This window comes from Oncorhynchus tshawytscha, linkage group LG18 (genome assembly GCF_018296145.1).
Source record: "Oncorhynchus tshawytscha isolate Ot180627B linkage group LG18, Otsh_v2.0, whole genome shotgun sequence".
Lineage (NCBI taxonomy): Eukaryota > Metazoa > Chordata > Actinopteri > Salmoniformes > Salmonidae > Oncorhynchus > Oncorhynchus tshawytscha.
In genome coordinates this window covers 441,880-459,456 of record NC_056446.1, presented here as the reverse complement: position 1 = coordinate 459,456, position 17,577 = coordinate 441,880, and the positions used below count along the sequence as shown (strand labels likewise).

Sequence of the window (17,577 nt, the reverse complement as noted above, 5' to 3'; positions counted from 1 at the left end):
CTAAAAAGGATTCAAGTTGATCCGCTCTGTTACGTTTGAATATTTGCTGGTGAATAATAGAAATGGGTAATCTAGCTGGCCAACTTGCTTGGACTCACCTCCAGAACGCTCTCACATAGGTGCCTGCAACGCCACTATAATGTGCTGTCAATTTCCACGACCTCCGACACTTTTCCCGACCATTTGGACACGTCATCAAATCAGCGACCTTAAACGGCACTAAGCGACATGAACATGTTCGACTAAAATAGACCACATCCTGTCGTTTCCGAGGCAAGTCAGCCAAGTAGACCTGGCTGGTTGCCTACTTGGTAGGCCAACTAATCAGAATTTGGGTTTAACACTTTTTATGGAAAAGTTTGATCTTACTGATATATGGAGATCAAAGTTTCCGGCCGACAGATCATTCACTTGGAGTAACAAAACAGGTTCCAGACAATCCGGAATAGATTGTTGGCTTATATCCAGATGTATTGATAGTGAGTGTTACTACAAATATGTGTACTACTCCCCTTACAGGCCATAGGACCATTTACATTGATATCAAAATATTTACCCCTGATACTAACCTTGGTAGAGCATCCTACTGGAAGCTAAATAGCTCGTTATTAAATAATGATATAGTTACATTTGAGGTTAAAGATCTGCTTTCACACTTTTGGGAAAGGGCTTATTGCAAGAACTGGGAGCTCTTTAAATTTGAGGTGTCCAAATACCTTAGAAAATATGGTAGTAATCTTGCTAAGGCCAGAAGAGCTGAGGAGAAAAAGGTGATCATTCACATAACTTCCCTTTCTCAGAGATCCCCAGCCGGCCTCTCAGGGGAGAAGATGGAACTGATTTTTTTTTTTTTAACTCAAACTGGATAATATATTTGGAATAAAAGCAGAAGGAGCCTTTATTAGATCTAGGAAAATGGATTGAGGAGGGAGAACAAGAGTTCATCCTATTTCTTTAGCGATGAGAAATCTCACTCTACAAATAACACTATCCATAAGTTGAACATTGATGGTGTTATTACAGATGACCAAAAATTAATAGCTAAATACTGTAGCAATATTTACAGAAAATTGTATAGCTCTACGTACTGTCAGGAATCCACAGATATGTTTTTTAACTCACTGAATAGTGTTCACTCTATCAGTGATATAGAATCTAAACAGTGATTATAGTCTATCAAACATCTAAAGAACAATAAATCACCAGGTGTTGATGGAATTACATCAGAATTGTACAAATTATTTTCTGAACAAGTAGCTCCCTTCCTATTTGAAGTCTTTTTAGAGAGTATTAAAAACAATGTTCTCCCTCCAACAATGAGTCGGGGGTTAATAACACTGATACCTAAGCCTAAAAAGAAGTGCTGTGCATCGATAAGTGGCGTCCAATTTGTCTTCTTAATAATGACTATAAGATATTAGCCTTACTACTTGCAAAAAAATAAAGAAGTCCTGGATGCAATCATTGATGAAACACAGTCTGGCTTCATGAGGAACAGACATATTTCTAACAATGTCAGATTAGTATTAGACATACTTGACTACTCAGACCTAATAACTGAGGATAGCTTCATATTATTTTTAGATTTTTATAAAGCATTTGACACAGTAGAGCATCCGTTCCTTTCGTCCGGGTACTCACCGAAATTTGCACTAACACAATGTTAGCTTGGTGGCTATTCGTTTTACCAATCTATGGCACAATGTTATTTGCAATAATATAAAAATATATGTCTACTTTAGGTCTACCACCTTTGTGGTGCAAAGGACTGTTTTTATTTGCAACTAGTAAGAACTTTTCTTTTTGTGAGACCCTGGTTCATGTGAACGTATACAAGTTTAATATTCTTCATCTAGTCACTGTGATAGTAAATGTCCATTTCTGTTTTTCTATTAATGGCAGGTCGAAACAGTAATATTTTGAATAGGAAATCTTTAATTTTGTATTGTAAGGGTAAGAGTGACGACTTTTATTATATTCAAGAAACTAATGCCTGTTCCACGTTTTGGAAGTGGCAAAGGGGAATGATATTTGGCACCAATCGGTCAGCAGGTGTCGCTATTTTAAAAGGCAACTTTAAAGGTCATATACTGAGACGTGAAGCAGATAATGCAGGGAGATGGATTATGCTATTGGTAGATGTCATCCATATTCGATTCATTGTTGTAAATACGTATGCTTCCAATAACAAGTCAAAAAGCTGTATTTTATTTAGAGACATTGAGAGGAAAATAAGTACAATTATGTATACATTTCCATTGGCCAAACCTGAAAGGTCGCTCAGCAGGAAGAAACCACTGCTCCAAAACCGCCATAAAAAAAGCCAGACTACGGTTTGCAACTGCACATGGGGACATAGATTGTATTTTTTGGAGAAATGTCCTCTGGTCTGATGAAACAAAAATAGAACTGTTTGGCCATAATGACCATCATTGTGTTTGAAGGGAAAGGGGGAGGCTTGCAAGCCAAAGAACACTATCCCAACCGTGAAGCGCGGGGTTGGCAGCATCATGTTGTGGGGGTGTTTTGCTGCAGGAGGGACTGATGCACTTCGCAAAATAGATGGATATATTGAAGCAACATCTCAAGACCTCAGTCAGGAAGCTTGGTTGCAAATGGGTCTTCCAAATGGACAATGACCCTAAGCATACTTCCAAAGTTGTGGCAAAATGGCTTAAGGACAACAAAGTCAAGGTACTGGCGTGGCCATCACAAAGCCCTGACCTCAATCCTATAGAAAAATTTGTGGGCAGAACTGTAAAATTGTGTGCCGAACAAGGATGCCTACAAACCTGACTCAGTTACACCAGCTCTGTCAGGAAGAGTGGGCCAAAATGCACCCAACGTATTGTGGGAAGCTTGTGGAAGGCTACCCAAAATGTTTGACCCAAGTTTAACGATTTAAAGGCAATGCTTCCAAATATTAATTGAGTGTATGTACAGTATACTTCTGACCCACAGGGAATGCGATGAAAGAAATAAAAGCTGAAATAAATCACTCTTTACTATTACTCTGACATTTCACATTCTTAAAATAAAGTGGCGATCCTAACTGACCTAAGACAGGGCATTTTTACTCTGAGTAAATGTCAGGAATTGTAAAAAACGGAGTTTAAATGTATTTGGCTAAGGTGTATGTAAACTTCCGACAACTGTATATTAATATATTCAAAAGGACGTAACATGGAACCCAAACTGGCTGTGCGCTATCGTGCAAACGCGATCACGACATGCAGGTTAAAATATCAAAACAAACTCTGAACCAATGACATTAATTTGGGGAGAGGTCGAAAAGCATTAAAAACATGTATGGCAATTTAGCTAGCACTTGCTAGCTAATTTGTCCTATTTAGCTAGCTTGCTGTTGCTAGCTAATTTGTCCTGGGATATAAACATTGAGTTGTTTTTTTACCTGAAATGCACAAGGTTCTCTACTATGACAATTAATCCACACATAAAACGGCCAACCGAATAGTTTCTAGTCAACTCTCCTCCTTCCAGGCTTTTTCATCTTGGAACTTATATAGTGATTCATCTACACTTTCATAGTATTACCATGACAACCGGCAAAACAGTTAGTCTCTCAGTCACCCACGTGGGTATAACCAATGAGGAGAAGGCACGTGGGTACTTGCTTCTATAAACCAACGAGGAGATGGGAGAGGCAGGACTTGCAGCGCGATCTGCGTCAGAAATAGGATAAATAATAATAATAAACTGACTTCTAATTTAACCCTTGGCAATGCATACGCTCCTTGGCGCGCAGTGTGGGTGCAATAATTGAATAACATGGATTTCATCATTTATCTTGCGACGCTCGTGCACACGACGTGTCCGTTCTGGTCAGCATGTAAGCAAGACATGTTTGTAGAAGGGTGTGAGACTTTTTCAAATTTAACTATAGTATCAGAGACTCCAAACTATCAAAAGTTTAATGAATAAAAACAAACCCAGACATGAATTGAAATTGGGCAATAGATGAAAGACAAATTAGAAAAACCTGACAGTTATGTTTTTTCGGTTAACACGTCTTTTCAAATCAAGGACTATGTAAAATATTAACTACGATGATGCTTCAAAGCCTATGGTTTGAAAGAAGAAAAAACTGTAATAAGTGCTTATAGATAATAACATGCATATGAGCAGAAGCCGTAATTGACAGCTATACAGTTTAATGTAAGATAGCCATATTCATCATGATGAATTCTCCTCTCCCAAACTCACTGTATAAAACTGTTTATCTACAACAGGGGTTGGAACCAAAATTATTTTCCAGTTCTGAAAAGAAACCATATTTTTCTTGTTCCATTCCAGTGTTCTAACCAGCATTATAAGGTTCTGAATCGGTTAGAATCCCCGAAAAGTAACGGTTCATATAATTCCCTTTCGTACAATTTGTTGAACCTGTGAAATCAACATAGTTTTTACATTTAGCTCATTATTTTACCCCGCCAATCAGCACGGATAGAGCAGCTTGCTTTGGAATGGGTAAGCTACTTGTTTATATGTTTAATTGATCAGAGATGTTGTGTCTGAGATTTCACAGGTGGGGAGAGAGTGGTGGACATGGAGGGTGCATGGTTTGAAGCGCTAAACCTTATGACATGATGTTAATTGGAGTGTGTTTAGGCTATTACTACAGTAGCATCATAAGTTCACTGAATTACAGAATTACACTACCGGTCAACAGTTTTAGAACACCTACTCATTCAGAGTTTCTTTATTTTGACTATTCTATACATTGTAGAATAATAATGAAGACTTCAAAACTATGAAATAACACATATGGAATCATGTAGTAACCAAAGAAGAATATATGAAATATATTTTATATTTGAGATCCTTCAAATAGCCACCTTGATGACAGTTTTGCACTCTGTTGGCATTCTCTCAACCAGCTTCACCTGGAATGCTTTTCCAACAGTCTTGAAGGAGTTCCCACACATGCTGAGCACTTGTTGGCTGCTTTTCCTTCCCTCTGCGGTCCGACTCATCCCAAACCATCTCAATTTGGCTGAGGTCAGGGGATTATGGAGGCCAGGTCATCTGATGCAGCACTCCGTCACTCTCCTTCTTGGTAAAATAGCCCTTGCACAGCCTGGAGGTGTGTTGGGTCATTGTCTTGTTGAAAAACAAATTAAAGTACCGCATCTCACAAAGACATGGCAGTTGGAACCAAAAATCTCCAAGTTGGACTCCAGATCAAAAGACACATTTCCACCAGTCTAATGTCCTTTGTTTGTGTTTCTTGGCCCAAGCATGCATCTTCTTCTTATTGGTGTCCTTTAGTAGTAGTTCTTTGCAGAAATTTGACAATGATTCACACGGTTTCCTCTGAACAGTTGATGTTGAGATGTGTCTGTTACTTGAACTCCGTGAAGCATTTGTTTGGGCTGAGGCTGGTAACTAATGAACTTATCCTCTGCAGCAGAGGTAACATTCCTAATGAACTTGTCCTCTGCAGCAGAGGTAACTCTAATGAACTTATCCTCTGCAGCAGAGGTAACTCTAATGAACTTGTCCTCTGCAGCAGAGGTAACTCAGGGGTTTCCATTCCTGTGGCGGTCCTCATGAGAGCCAGTTAACTCTAATGAACTTGTCCTCTGCAGCAGAGGTAACTCAGGGGTTTCCATTCCTGTGGCGGTCCTCATGAGAGCCAGGTAACTCTAATGAACTTGTCCTCTGCAGCAGAGGTAACTCAGGGGTTTCCATTCCTGTGGCGGTCCTCATGAGAGCCAGTTAACTCTAATGAACTTATCCTCTGCAGCAGAGGTAACTCAGGGGTTTCCATTCCTGTGGCGGTCCTCATGAGAGCCAGTTAACTCTAATGAACTTATCCTCTGCAGCAGAGGTAACTCAGGGGTTTCCATTCCTGTGGCGGTCCTCATGAGAGCCAGTTAACTCTAATGAACTTATCCTCTGCAGCAGAGGTAACTCTAATGAACTTGTCCTCTGCAGCAGAGGTAACTCTAATGAACTTGTCCTCTGCAGCAGAGGTAACTCTAATGAACGTATCCTCTGCAGCAGAGGTAACTCTAATGAACTTGTCCTCTGCAGCAGAGGTAACTCTAATGAACGTATCCTCTGCAGCAGAGGTAACTCTAATGAACTTGTCCTCTGCAGCAGAGGTAACTCTGGGGTTTCCATTCCTGTGGCGGTCCTCATCCTCTGAGAGCCAGTTAACTCTAATGAACTTGTCCTCTGCAGCAGAGGTAACTCTAATGAACTTGTCCTCTGCAGCAGAGGTAACTCTAATGAACTTGTCCTCTGCAGCAGAGGTAACTCTGGGGTTTCCATTCCTGTGGCGGTCCTCATGAGAGCCAGTTTCATCATAGCACTTGATGGTTTTTGCGACTGCACTTGAGGAAACTTTCAAAGTTCTTGAAATGTTTCATATTGACTGTGTAACGGTTCTCTTTTGGTGGAGGAGAGTCGGACCAAAATGTGGCGTGTAGATTGCGATCCATGTTTAATCAACAAACGTAAAACACGAATCAATACAAAAACTACAAAAAACGTAACGAAAACCGAAACAGCCCTATCTGGTGAAAACACAGAGACAGGAACAATCACCCACAAACACACAGTGAAACCCAGGCTACCTAAATATGGTTCCCAATCAGAGACAATGACTAACACCTGCCTCTGATTGAGAACCATATCAGGCCAGACATAGAAATGGACAAACTAGACATGAAACATAGAATGCTCACACCCTGACCAACCAAAACATAGAAATATACAAAGTAAACTATGGTCAGGGTGTGACAGACTGTCAGCGATTGGGTGCAGAATGAAAACGGAGTCAGGCGCAGGACACAAGTATAGAGTAATCCAACTGAGTTTACTCAAAGAATAAAGTAAAATTCCAAATAGGAACATACAACACAACTCTAACACAAACACAACCACTAACGACATGAACAATCACAGACAGAACAGAAATGTATGTCAGATGGTTAAATATGGAATGTAAAACAGGTGTGTGTGTAATCAGACAAAACAGAAAAATGGATCGGTAGTGACTAGAAAGCCGGTGACGTCACCGCCGAACACCACCCAAACAAGGAGAAGGGTTGACTTCGGCGGAAGTTGTGACATTGACTGACCTTCATGTATTGAAGTAATGATGGACTGTCATTTCTCTGCTTATTTGAGCTGTTCTTGCCATAATATGGTCATTTACCAAAAAGGACTATCTTCTGTATACCACCCCTACCTTGTCACAACACAACTGATTGGCTCAAACGCATTAAGAAGGAAAGCATTAACACAAATGAACTTTTAAGAAGGCACACCTGTTGATTGAAATGCATTCCAGGTGACTACCTCATGAAGCTGGTTGAGAGAATGCCAAGAGTGTGCAAAGCTGTCATCAAGGGAAAGGGTGGCTATTTGAAGAATCTCAAATATAAAATACATTTTGATTTGTTAAACAATTTTTTTGGTTACTATATGATTCCATATGTGTTATTTCATAGTTTTGATGTCTAAACTATTATTCTACAATGTAGAAAATTGTAAAAAAAGATATAGAAAAACCCTTGAATGAGTAGGTGTTCTAAAACTTTTTACCGGTAACGTATATGCTCGACATAAGAAATATTTTTGTAACAAAAAAATATGATTATTTACCGGTTCTCAAGATTTGAAAATAATGGTTCTGTTCCAGGACACTAGAGATCACTTTTGTTCCTGGTTGTTTCTGTTCCTTGAAAAATGATGTTATTTTCCAATTGTCTGTTCTGACCAGTTCCAACCCCTGATCTACAGTGTACAGTACATATAGTTTTCATAAGAGTACTGTGTTATAGACTTTGGTCTAAGGCAGCCAGATACATAAAAATTATATATACAGAATATATCATATCTTCATATCTTTATTTTGTATACTGTATCTAAAGATAAACAAACTCTGAATGGGGTGTACATAAACATGTTGTTTGTGAACCCTAAAAAAGTAAAACAAGCAACAAATGAATCTACAGTAACAAGCTACTCACTGGTGTTTGGCACCTATGAGCAATTTAAGACAGGGCTCAGCCCCACCAAGTGGTGTGGAGGTCTACCAACAGGTTGGCGCTTCTAGTTGATTATGGGCTTAGCCTGAACACCCTCCTCCTTGCTTCTGTCCATCATGGAGACACTCAGTGTGTGGCTGGAATGGTGCCAGAACTGTGAGAGTCCGTTTTAAACTCCTCCCATCATTGCTGTACCGCTGCTGGGTTATCCTCGCCTGCCACCAACACATACATTCAATTTGTATAGCTACATTTTGATTACAGGCTCCACCCCAGACTACAACCTACAAGCTCCTAGTCTTTACCGGTATTCCAAATCACATCCCACAATACTGTTGAATAGTTTAAAAATGTTCTTCAGTAGGCATAGAAAGTAAGAGTTCCATAGTCCCTCTCTTTTGTTTGAAGCTCTGGGAAAAATAAACATATTCTGTTATATTGTCCCCTGGAAAGCCCTTTTGGTTCTCACTTCTCTTGGCTGGAAATGGGTTTGAGTGGTTCTCACCTGCTGCCTGGGCCTCTCCGGGGTCTTCATCAGGGTAACTAAGGTCATCGGGGGGCCAACGGAGCTCGCCACTCTCCACTTCCCCGCTCTCAGTGGGCTCCACCACGATGGAGGGAAGCCGTTTGGACAGCTTGGGGAACCGTTCGTGGGAGTCCGGAAAGATCTGGAAACACAATCACGTCAGCGTCACCAAAAGAAATAGGGGAAAATCTGGTAACCAGGGTAAGGGTTGGGGTGAATTCCACTGAATTGAAAACTGAATTGCTGGTAACCCCAACCCTGCTTGTAACATGTGACATTGATGGAGTAGTATCAGGTTGATCCTAGATTCTAGTCAGTTTTCTGTTTATGCAACTTTCTTGGCATCCAACAAATGTGTAGTTTACCAAGTAGTCTCCAAGGGCTCAAAACACATTCCAGAACCAGACAGTATGGATAATCACAACCACTAGATGATGCTCTGTGAGAGGAGGTACTTTTTGTTGCCTCAGAGATGTCTAGTGACTTAAATGGGAAATTAAAGACATAATTATACAGTGCATTTGGAAAGTATAACATGTTATGTGACAGGCGAATTCTAAACTGGATTAAATCATTTATTTTCCATCAATCTACACACAATACCCCATAATGACAAAGCAAAAATAGTTTTAAAGAAATAAAATGTAGAACTGAAATATCACATTTACATAAGTATTCATACCCTTTCTCAGTCTTTGTTGAAGTACCTTTGACAGTGATTTCAGCCTGATGTCTTCTTGGTATGATGGTACAAGCTTGGCACATCTGTATTTGGATAGTTTCTCCCATTCTTCTCTGCAGATCCTCTCAAGCTCTGTCAAGTTGGATGGGGAGCACTTCTGCACAGCAATTTTTAAGTCTCTCCTGAGATGTTCGATCAGGTTCAAGTCCGAGCTCTGGCTGGGCCACTCAAGGACATTCAGAGACTTGTCCCGAAGCCAGTCCTGCGTTGTCTTGGCTGTGTACGTAAGGTCATTATCCTGTTGGAGGCTGAACCTTCGCCCAGTCTGAGGTCCTGAGTGCTCTGGAGCAGGTATTCATCAAGGATCTCTCTGTACTTTGCTCCGTTCATCTTTCCCTCGATCCTGACTAGTCTCCCAGTCCCTGCCGCTGAAAAACATCCCCACAGCATGATGCTGCCACCACCATGCTTCACCGTAGCGATGGTGCCAGCTTTCCTCCAGACTTGACGCTTGGCATTCGGGCCAAAGAGTTCAATCTTGGGTTCATCAGACCAGAGAATATTGTTTCTCATGGTCTGAGAGTCCTTTAGGTACCTTTTTGCAAACTCCAAGCTGGCTGTCATGTGCCTTTTTACTGAGGAGTGGCTTCCGTCTGGCCACTCTACCATAAAGGCCTTATTGTTGGAGTGCTGCAGAGATGGTTGTTCTTCTGGATGATTCTCCCATCTCCACATAAAAACTCTGGAGCTCTGTCAGAGTGACAGCTCTAGGAAGAGTCTTGGTGGTTCCAAACTTTTTCCATTTAAGAATGATGGAGGCTACTGTGCTCTTGGGGACCTTCAATGCTGCAGAAATGTTTTGGTACCCTTCCACAGATCTGTGCCTCGACACAATCCTGTCTCCGAGCTCTACAGACAATTCCTTCGACCTCATGGCTTGATTTTTGCTCTGACATGCACTGTCAACTGTGGGACCTTATATAGAGAGGTGTGTGCCTTTCCAAACCATGTCCAATCAATTGAATTTACCACAGGTGGACTCCAATTAAGTTGTAGAAACATCTCAAGGAAGATCAAAGGAAACAGCATGCACCCGAGCTCAGTTTCGAGTCTCATAGCAAAGGGTCTGAATACTTATGTAAATAAGGAACCTGTTTTTTTATTTTTAATACATTTGCTAAGATGTCTAAAAACCTGTTTTCACTTTGCCATTCTCAGGTATTGTGTATAGATTGATCAATATATATATATTTTCATCCATTTTAGAATAAGGCTGTAATGTAACAAAATTTGGAAAAACTCAAGGTGTTTGAATACTTTCCAAATGCACTGTTTGTTTTTTGAATTCCTCCCTCCCTGATTGTCATTGCCCACTGCTCAAAAATGTAATGTAATGCGTTGAAATGGATGCTGGGGGAAAGAGGTGATTTGCATTTGCCACACGCTGCAAGTGTGACGTCTCTGGCAAAAGCCCAGGCCTCTGAAGAGCTCAAGCTGATAAGGGGATGTGTGTCTCACTTTGTGTGGGGTGTGATTACTTTCATAACACCACTGCACTAGAGGAGGAAGAGGGTAGTCAGTGAAAGACACCTGCATCTGCAATGGGGCAAGCCAGTTGGCTGAGAAAGGAACTGCTTGCTGCTGGATTGGCTGCCATCTCTTACTTGAGCTTGCGTCGGCTTTACTCAAGGCCCCTATTGATTACGAGCCAAGTCCATGAAGTCCCCGCATGCATATGTTCGTCAAAGTAATGGGTCTTGACTGTAAAAGGTTAGCAGAAATCAGATTTTTGACGTCAGCTAGGAGTGGTGGAAGGACATTTACACCTGTTGTGTGTCTACAGAGAAGGAGAGGAGAAGAGAGAGATCTGATGCCATGAAGAGGGTGTGCACGTGTTCCTCATTTGTTTGTGCATGTCAACAATTCTATGGGGTTACTACGTGGGTAACTATTCTTATGTTGTGCTGTTACGCGGAGCAGGTGAACCCAAGGGTAGACTCAGACAAGGAGACTTTCCCAACGGGAAAGATAGGGTGCAGGCCAAGGAAAGCTAGGGTGGATTGCAGGGAGCCAGGTACTGAGGCTGTAGTGAGGGGAGTTGGGGCTGTGTAAACCGTTCCGGAGAGGCATCCAAGAAAGCAGTAGAGTGGGGGGGGCAGGGTAGCAGGACTTACGAGACGTGGGACTGGAGACAGGGACCAGAGTCAGAGCGGACAGAAAAACAGGATCTATGCAGGAACAAAATGCAGACTGACTGAGCAGAGGTTACAATCTGGCAGCGTGGAAGTGGCAGGGCTGAGTATTTGTAGAGGTTTTGATTATGGAACAGGTTGCAGCTGGTGGGGGATCTGCTCTGCCTCCAGCACACCTGTCTCCACCCACACACACACACACACACATTGGGGGAAACGGCAGGTTAGGGAGACACAGAATGAGCAGTAGTTGGCATGGCAGGAGCTGTAGTGTCTTCTTGTGAGTTTGTGGAACTGTGGTGTGTTCCTTTGTTGTTGTTTTTTTGTGTTGTGTCTGTGAGTGTGTCTGTGTGAATTAGTCCCACCTGGAAGGATATACCCCCTTCTCCTGAGGTGCCTCCGATGCTGAAGTCTCCCACCGTCGAATCACAGGTGTTTATCACTTCTGTCATCCTGTCAGTAAGCCTCGTCTTCAGCCAAGCCAAAAGAAAAGAATGGCATGTTCTCAGTACATTAACAAAGCTGTAAAGTATGGCATCGTTCCAAACCAAACATCCCTAGAACTAGTCCCTTGTTCACTATCCCTCAGACTAACGAGGGCTGAATTGGTTTGGGAAATAGGGGGAAAAGTCCATCTAGTACTATACTCCTGATTCCTATTCAATTACATTTTTATCTGTGAGTCAGTTGAGACCTAGCCTGGTCCCAGATCTGTTTGTGCTGTCTTGCCAACTTATCAAAGGAGTTGGCCAGAGAACAAAAACAGATCTGGGACCAGGCTAGTAACAACCTAGAGGTAAGTAATGAATGATTGGTTTGGAATTGGGTGTATCTCTGACAGTCATTAAGTACTCTTGTGCCAATGATTGCTACACGGCCTGATTCTGCTCATACGCCTACAACATGCTCTGATCAGCATTATGAAATAAGTCCCGAATGGACATGCACATGGTGGGCAGTCAATAATCAACATGCCTTTTATGAAAACAAGTGCCATACTCCAGAGGGGAAGTGGGTATTGATAGGGTAAGGATGTGTTTATTGCATTGGCCCAGTCCTGGAAACAGAGAATAACCTTAGGGAGTGAGCTGTGACCAAAGTGGGTTGGAGGGTTGGAAGGCATCTATGGGGGAAAGTTAAAAACCGAGACGTCTTTTATGGAAATGAATGCCATACTCAAGAGGGTTTAAATGGCGAGTAGGTGGGTGGGCAGTGTGTGTGTGCAGTATAACCTAAGGGAGCCAGTTGTGACATAGGTGTTTTGAGACTGGAGCAGAGCCCAAAACAGTGACAGATTGTAAGATTGACATGCCTTGCATCAATCAGGCCCAGAAACAAATACATAACTCATCACACATTCCATAGTCTACATCAAGATAACATAACATTCCAAATTATTCAACACCCAGATCTCTGCCAACAATCTAAACTATGCCAATAGTGATGATAAATATCAACCATATGTCAATCAAGCTCTCATTCAGACTTAGCAAATGTCCTGACTCACTGTGGTGACAAAAGAGTCAATTGCACTTCATGCTATCAGGTCCATACTCATCCTGGTCTCTAATTGTCCCATGTCCATACTTATCCCGGCATCTAATTGGCTCATCGCCATACTTATCCTAACTTCTAATTGGCTCATTTTTATATATGCACATCTTTCATTGAGACATGCAGTGCCTCCATGATAGAAGACAATGACATAAATGTGGGCTGGCAATGGCGCTTACTATGCACACATACTATTGTTATTAGAGTAATACACTGACACTCCAACACACACACACCACATACGCTCACACACACACACATGCATGCATAGTGACGCCATACACACACTCACAAGGAGACACACACTTTTCACATACACTGCTGCTACTCTGTTTATTATCTATCCTGATCAGGATATTTGAGAAGAGTTGAGTGGTTGGAAATCCCACTCACCCTCAGAGTGGTTTTTGCTCAAAATCCTTTACCCTGCATTGCACAAAAAAATAAATATATATTTTTTTTTAAATCACTCAGCGCTCACAAGATAAAAACTGCTGCTCCAAATTCGCTCCCTTCATTTTTTGTTTAAAAAGACCATTTAACAACCATCTCATCTACTTTTGTGACTATGTACCATTTTGTTTTGAACTAGGCTATCTTAAGAAGCTTCAACAATACAACAACGTACGTGTGTGTGTGTGTGTGTGTGTGTGACTCAGCGCATGAGCAACACATTTTCCATAATTATCCTTGATTGATTTTCCAATCCTTTTCCCCAGACAGTGACAGGTTAAACGTCTCCAGAGGGAGGGACCCATTGACACAGTTCATTTCTCCTTTATTCCAACAATACACAAGGGCAAGTAAGGTGGAGGAGGGAGAAAAATATATATTGAGCGAGGCGAGTTTCACCTGCTCTGAGCAATATGGACAACCATATTCAAATATACAGAGTTACACAAACAAACGTACAGTCAATAGCACAAAAATGTGCTATTGTGTGGAGTGTGTGCAAATGTAGAAGATTAGGGAGGTAAAGGCAATAAATAGGCCATAGTGATGAAATAATTACAATTTAGTATTAACACTGGAGTGATAGATGTGCAGATGATGATGTGCAAGTAGAGATACTGGGGTGCAAAAAAGAAAAAAACAATATGGGGATGAGGTGTGCTATTTACAGATTGGCTGTGGACAGGTACAGTGATTGGTAAGATGCTCTGACAGCTGATGCTTAAAGTTAGTGAGGAGATATGTCTCCAACTTCAGTGATGTTCGCAATTCATTCCAGTCATTGGCAGCAGAGAACTGGAATGAAAGGCTGCCAAAGGGAGTGTTGGCTTTGGGGATGACCAGTGAAATATACCTGCTGGAGCGTGTGCTATGGGTGGGTGTTATGGTGACCAGTGAGCTGAGATAAGGCGGGGCTTTACCTAGCAAAGACTTATAGATGACCTGGAGCCAGTGGGTTTGGCAACGAATATGTAGCGAGCAAACGAGAGCATACAGGTCGCAGTGGTGGGTAGTATATGGGGCTTTGGTGACAAAACAGATGGCACTGTGATAAACTGCATCGAGTTTGCTGAGTAGAGTGTTGAAGGCTATTTTGTAAATGACATCGCCAAAGTCAAGGATCGGTAGGATAATCAGTTTTACGGGGGAATGTTTGGCAGCATGAGTGAAGGAGGCTTTGTTGCAAAATTGGAAGCCAATTTAATTTTGGATTGGAGATGCTTAATGTGAGTCTGGAAGGAGAGTTTACAGTCTAACCAGACACCTAGGTATTTGTAGTTGTCCACATATTCTAAGTCAGAACCATCCAGAATAGTGATGCTAGTCGGGCGGGCGAGTGCAGGCAGCAATCGGTTGAAGAGCATGCATTTAGTTTTACTAGCATTTAAGAGCAGTTGGAGACCACGGAAGGAGTGTTGTATGGCATTGAAGCTCATTTGGAGGTTAGTTAACACAGTGTCCAAAGAAGGGCCATAGGTATACAGAATGGTGTCATCTGCGTAGAGGTGGATCAGAGAATCACCAGCAACAAGAGCGACATCATTGATATATACAGAGAAAAGAGTCGGCCCGAGAATTGAACCCTGTGGCATCCCCATTGAGACTGCCAGAGGTCCAGACAACAGGCCCTCCAATTTGACACACTGAACTCTGTCTGAGAAGTAGTTGGTGAACCAGGCGGGGCAGTCATTTGAGAAACCATGGCTATTGAGTCTGCCGATTAGAATGTGGTGATTGACAGAGTCGAAAGCCTTGGCCAGGTCGATGAATATGACTGTCTTTTATCGATGGCGGTTTTGATATCATTTAGGACCTTGAGCATGGCTGAGGTGCACCCATGACCAGCTCGGAAACCAGATTGCATAGTGGAGAAGGTATGGTGGGATTCGAAATGGTCGGTGATCTGTTTGTTAACTTGGCTTTAGAAGGTTTTAGAAAGGCAGGGCAGGATGGATATAGGTCAATAACAGTTTGGGTCTGGAGTGTCTCCCCCTTTGAAGAGGGGGATGACCACAGCAGCTTTCCAATCTTTAGGGATCTCAGAAGATATGAATGAGAGGTTGAACATGCTAGTAAAAGGTGTTGCAAAAATTTTGGTGGATACTTTTAAAAAGAGAGCGTCCAGATTGTCTAGCCCAGCTGACTTGTAGGGATCCAAATTTTGCAGCTCTTTCAGAACATCAGCTGGGAGGCAGGGCTCTTATTCTCCATTTACTTTACAGTGTCCCAAAACTTTTAGAATTAGTTCTACAGGATGCAAATTTCTGTTTGAAAAAGCTAGACTTAGCTTTCCTAACTGACTGTGTATATTGGTTCCCGACTTCCCTGAAAATGTGCATATCGTGGGGGCTATTCGATGCAGAGCGCTAATGCAGAACGCCACAGGATGTTTTTGTGCTGGTCAAGGGAAGTCAAGTCTGGGGTGAACCAAGGGCTATAGTGTGTCCGTCCTTTGAATGGGGCATGCTTATTTAAGATGGTGAGGAAATCATTTTTAAAGAACAACCATACATCCTCTACTGACGGGATGAGGTCAATATCCTTCCAGGATACCCAGGCCAGGTCGAATAGAAAGGCCTGCTCGCTGAAGTGTTTTAGGGAGAGTTTGACAGTGATGAGGGGTGGTCTTTTGACCGCGGACCCATAATGGATGTAGGCAATGAGGCAGTGATTGTTGAGATCCTGGTTGAAGACAGTAGAGGTGTATTTAGAGGGCAGGTTGGTCAGGATGATATCTAAGAGGGTGCTCATGGTTACGGATTTAGGGTTGTAATAATAATTGTGTGTGATAATTTGTGTGAGATTGAGGGCATCTATCTTAGATTGTAGGACGGCCAGGGTGTTAAGCATGTCCCAGTTTAGGTCACCTGACAGTACGAACTCTGAAGATAGATGGGGGGCAATCAATTCCCATTTGGTGTCGAGGGCACAGCTGGGGGCTGAGGGGGGTCTATAACAAGCAGCAACAGTAAATGACTTGTTTCTGGAAAGGTGGATTATTAAAAGATCTTGCCTGAAGGGTGCATGCGAGTCCCAATTTGTTGCCCATGGCATTCAAATCCATGCAAATGAGTGACGTCATCATTTAACATCAATCAGTCAGAAATAACACGCTCAAGCTTGTAAACCGACAGAAGGTTAAGGCATGGCAAGGTATATTACACAATCAAGCAAAACTATGGCCCAAGAATCACATAAAATCACATATTTTGCCAGCTTGGTTGTGCAAATTGAAACCAATCACATTCTAAACAAAAGTAGCCTATCCTAAGTACATTGTAGGCCTACATCTGAATGTGTCATACATGTGTTATGTATTTAGTCATTTAGGATAATCTGCATATGACTTTAAAAAATGACATAATTTCTTCATATTTATAAATCACAGATTGATCAACTACACCTACTACAACTACAATTGATCAATTGTTTCAACTACAGCTTTTTTGTAGCTGACAAAATAACATCAATAAATTATACTATTCTGCTTATGAGGATGTTGCTGAAAACACGCATGTTTGAAGATAGCTCTAAGGAGAAGAAACCGAGCAACACTTACCTTTATCAAGCGTTAATGTTCTGTTACGGTCTTGATTTATCCGCAGATGGTGTAGGATATAAAGAGTGGAGCTGTCGTGCTGGAATTACAATAGTTTGATTGTTTCTCCGTGAGTTCGTGGCTCATAAACTGAAGTTCCGATTCCACTTCCCAGCGAAGAAAACAGCTTTAGTTCACTGGAGAACTGGAGTGCCAGTGAGCTTTGGAAGTGTGTGCGCATGCGGTTTGTATATCTCACTGTGCATGCACAGTACCAGTTAAGTGTGGACACGCCTACTAATTCAAATGTTTTTCTTTATTTTTTACAGTGTTCTACATTGTTTGATTGAATACATCAAAACTATGTAGTAAGCAAAAAAGATTCTTCAAAGTAGCCACCCTTTAACTTGCTGACAGCTTTGCACACTCTTGGCATTGTGGTTGTGTGTCTCTCTCTATGTTGTGAGAGGATAAGAGGGAGGGAGATAGAGAGCTACAGAGAGGAGGATAGAAAGATAACATATCCTAAGACTGTGTAGACAATGATTCTCACTTTTGACCAAATTTAGGCTACTTGGCCACAGACCCAAAGTGTTGCCTCCTATGCTCCC

The 17,577-nt window shown here is 41.9% G+C and overlaps 2 protein-coding genes across 7 annotated transcripts in view; both read right to left on the bottom strand.

Moving 5' to 3' along the window:
* LOC112244763 (eukaryotic translation initiation factor 5) overlaps positions 1-272 on the bottom strand; it is a 29,845-nt gene extending 29,573 nt beyond the window's left edge. For 5 of the 6 annotated variants that reach the window (XM_024412542.2, XM_024412543.2, XM_024412541.2 and 2 more), the window contains exon 1: positions 99-272. The gene's annotated coding sequence lies outside the window, so the exon portion shown is untranslated. The other variant, XM_024412547.2, reaches the window with a different exon arrangement.
* Positions 273-7,864: 7,592 nt separating this feature from the next.
* si:dkeyp-72h1.1 (uncharacterized protein LOC799956 homolog) lies at positions 7,865-17,209 on the bottom strand. The gene is made up of 4 exons (XM_024397172.2): positions 16,988-17,209; positions 11,787-11,891; positions 8,527-8,689; positions 7,865-8,236 (listed from the first exon to the last, which is right to left on the bottom strand). Exons 2-4 carry the CDS (start codon positions 11,871-11,873, stop codon positions 8,205-8,207), a joined length of 282 nt encoding a protein of 93 aa, XP_024252940.1. The 5' UTR covers positions 11,874-11,891; positions 16,988-17,209; the 3' UTR covers positions 7,865-8,204.
* Between the last annotated feature and the right edge of the window lie 368 nt (positions 17,210-17,577).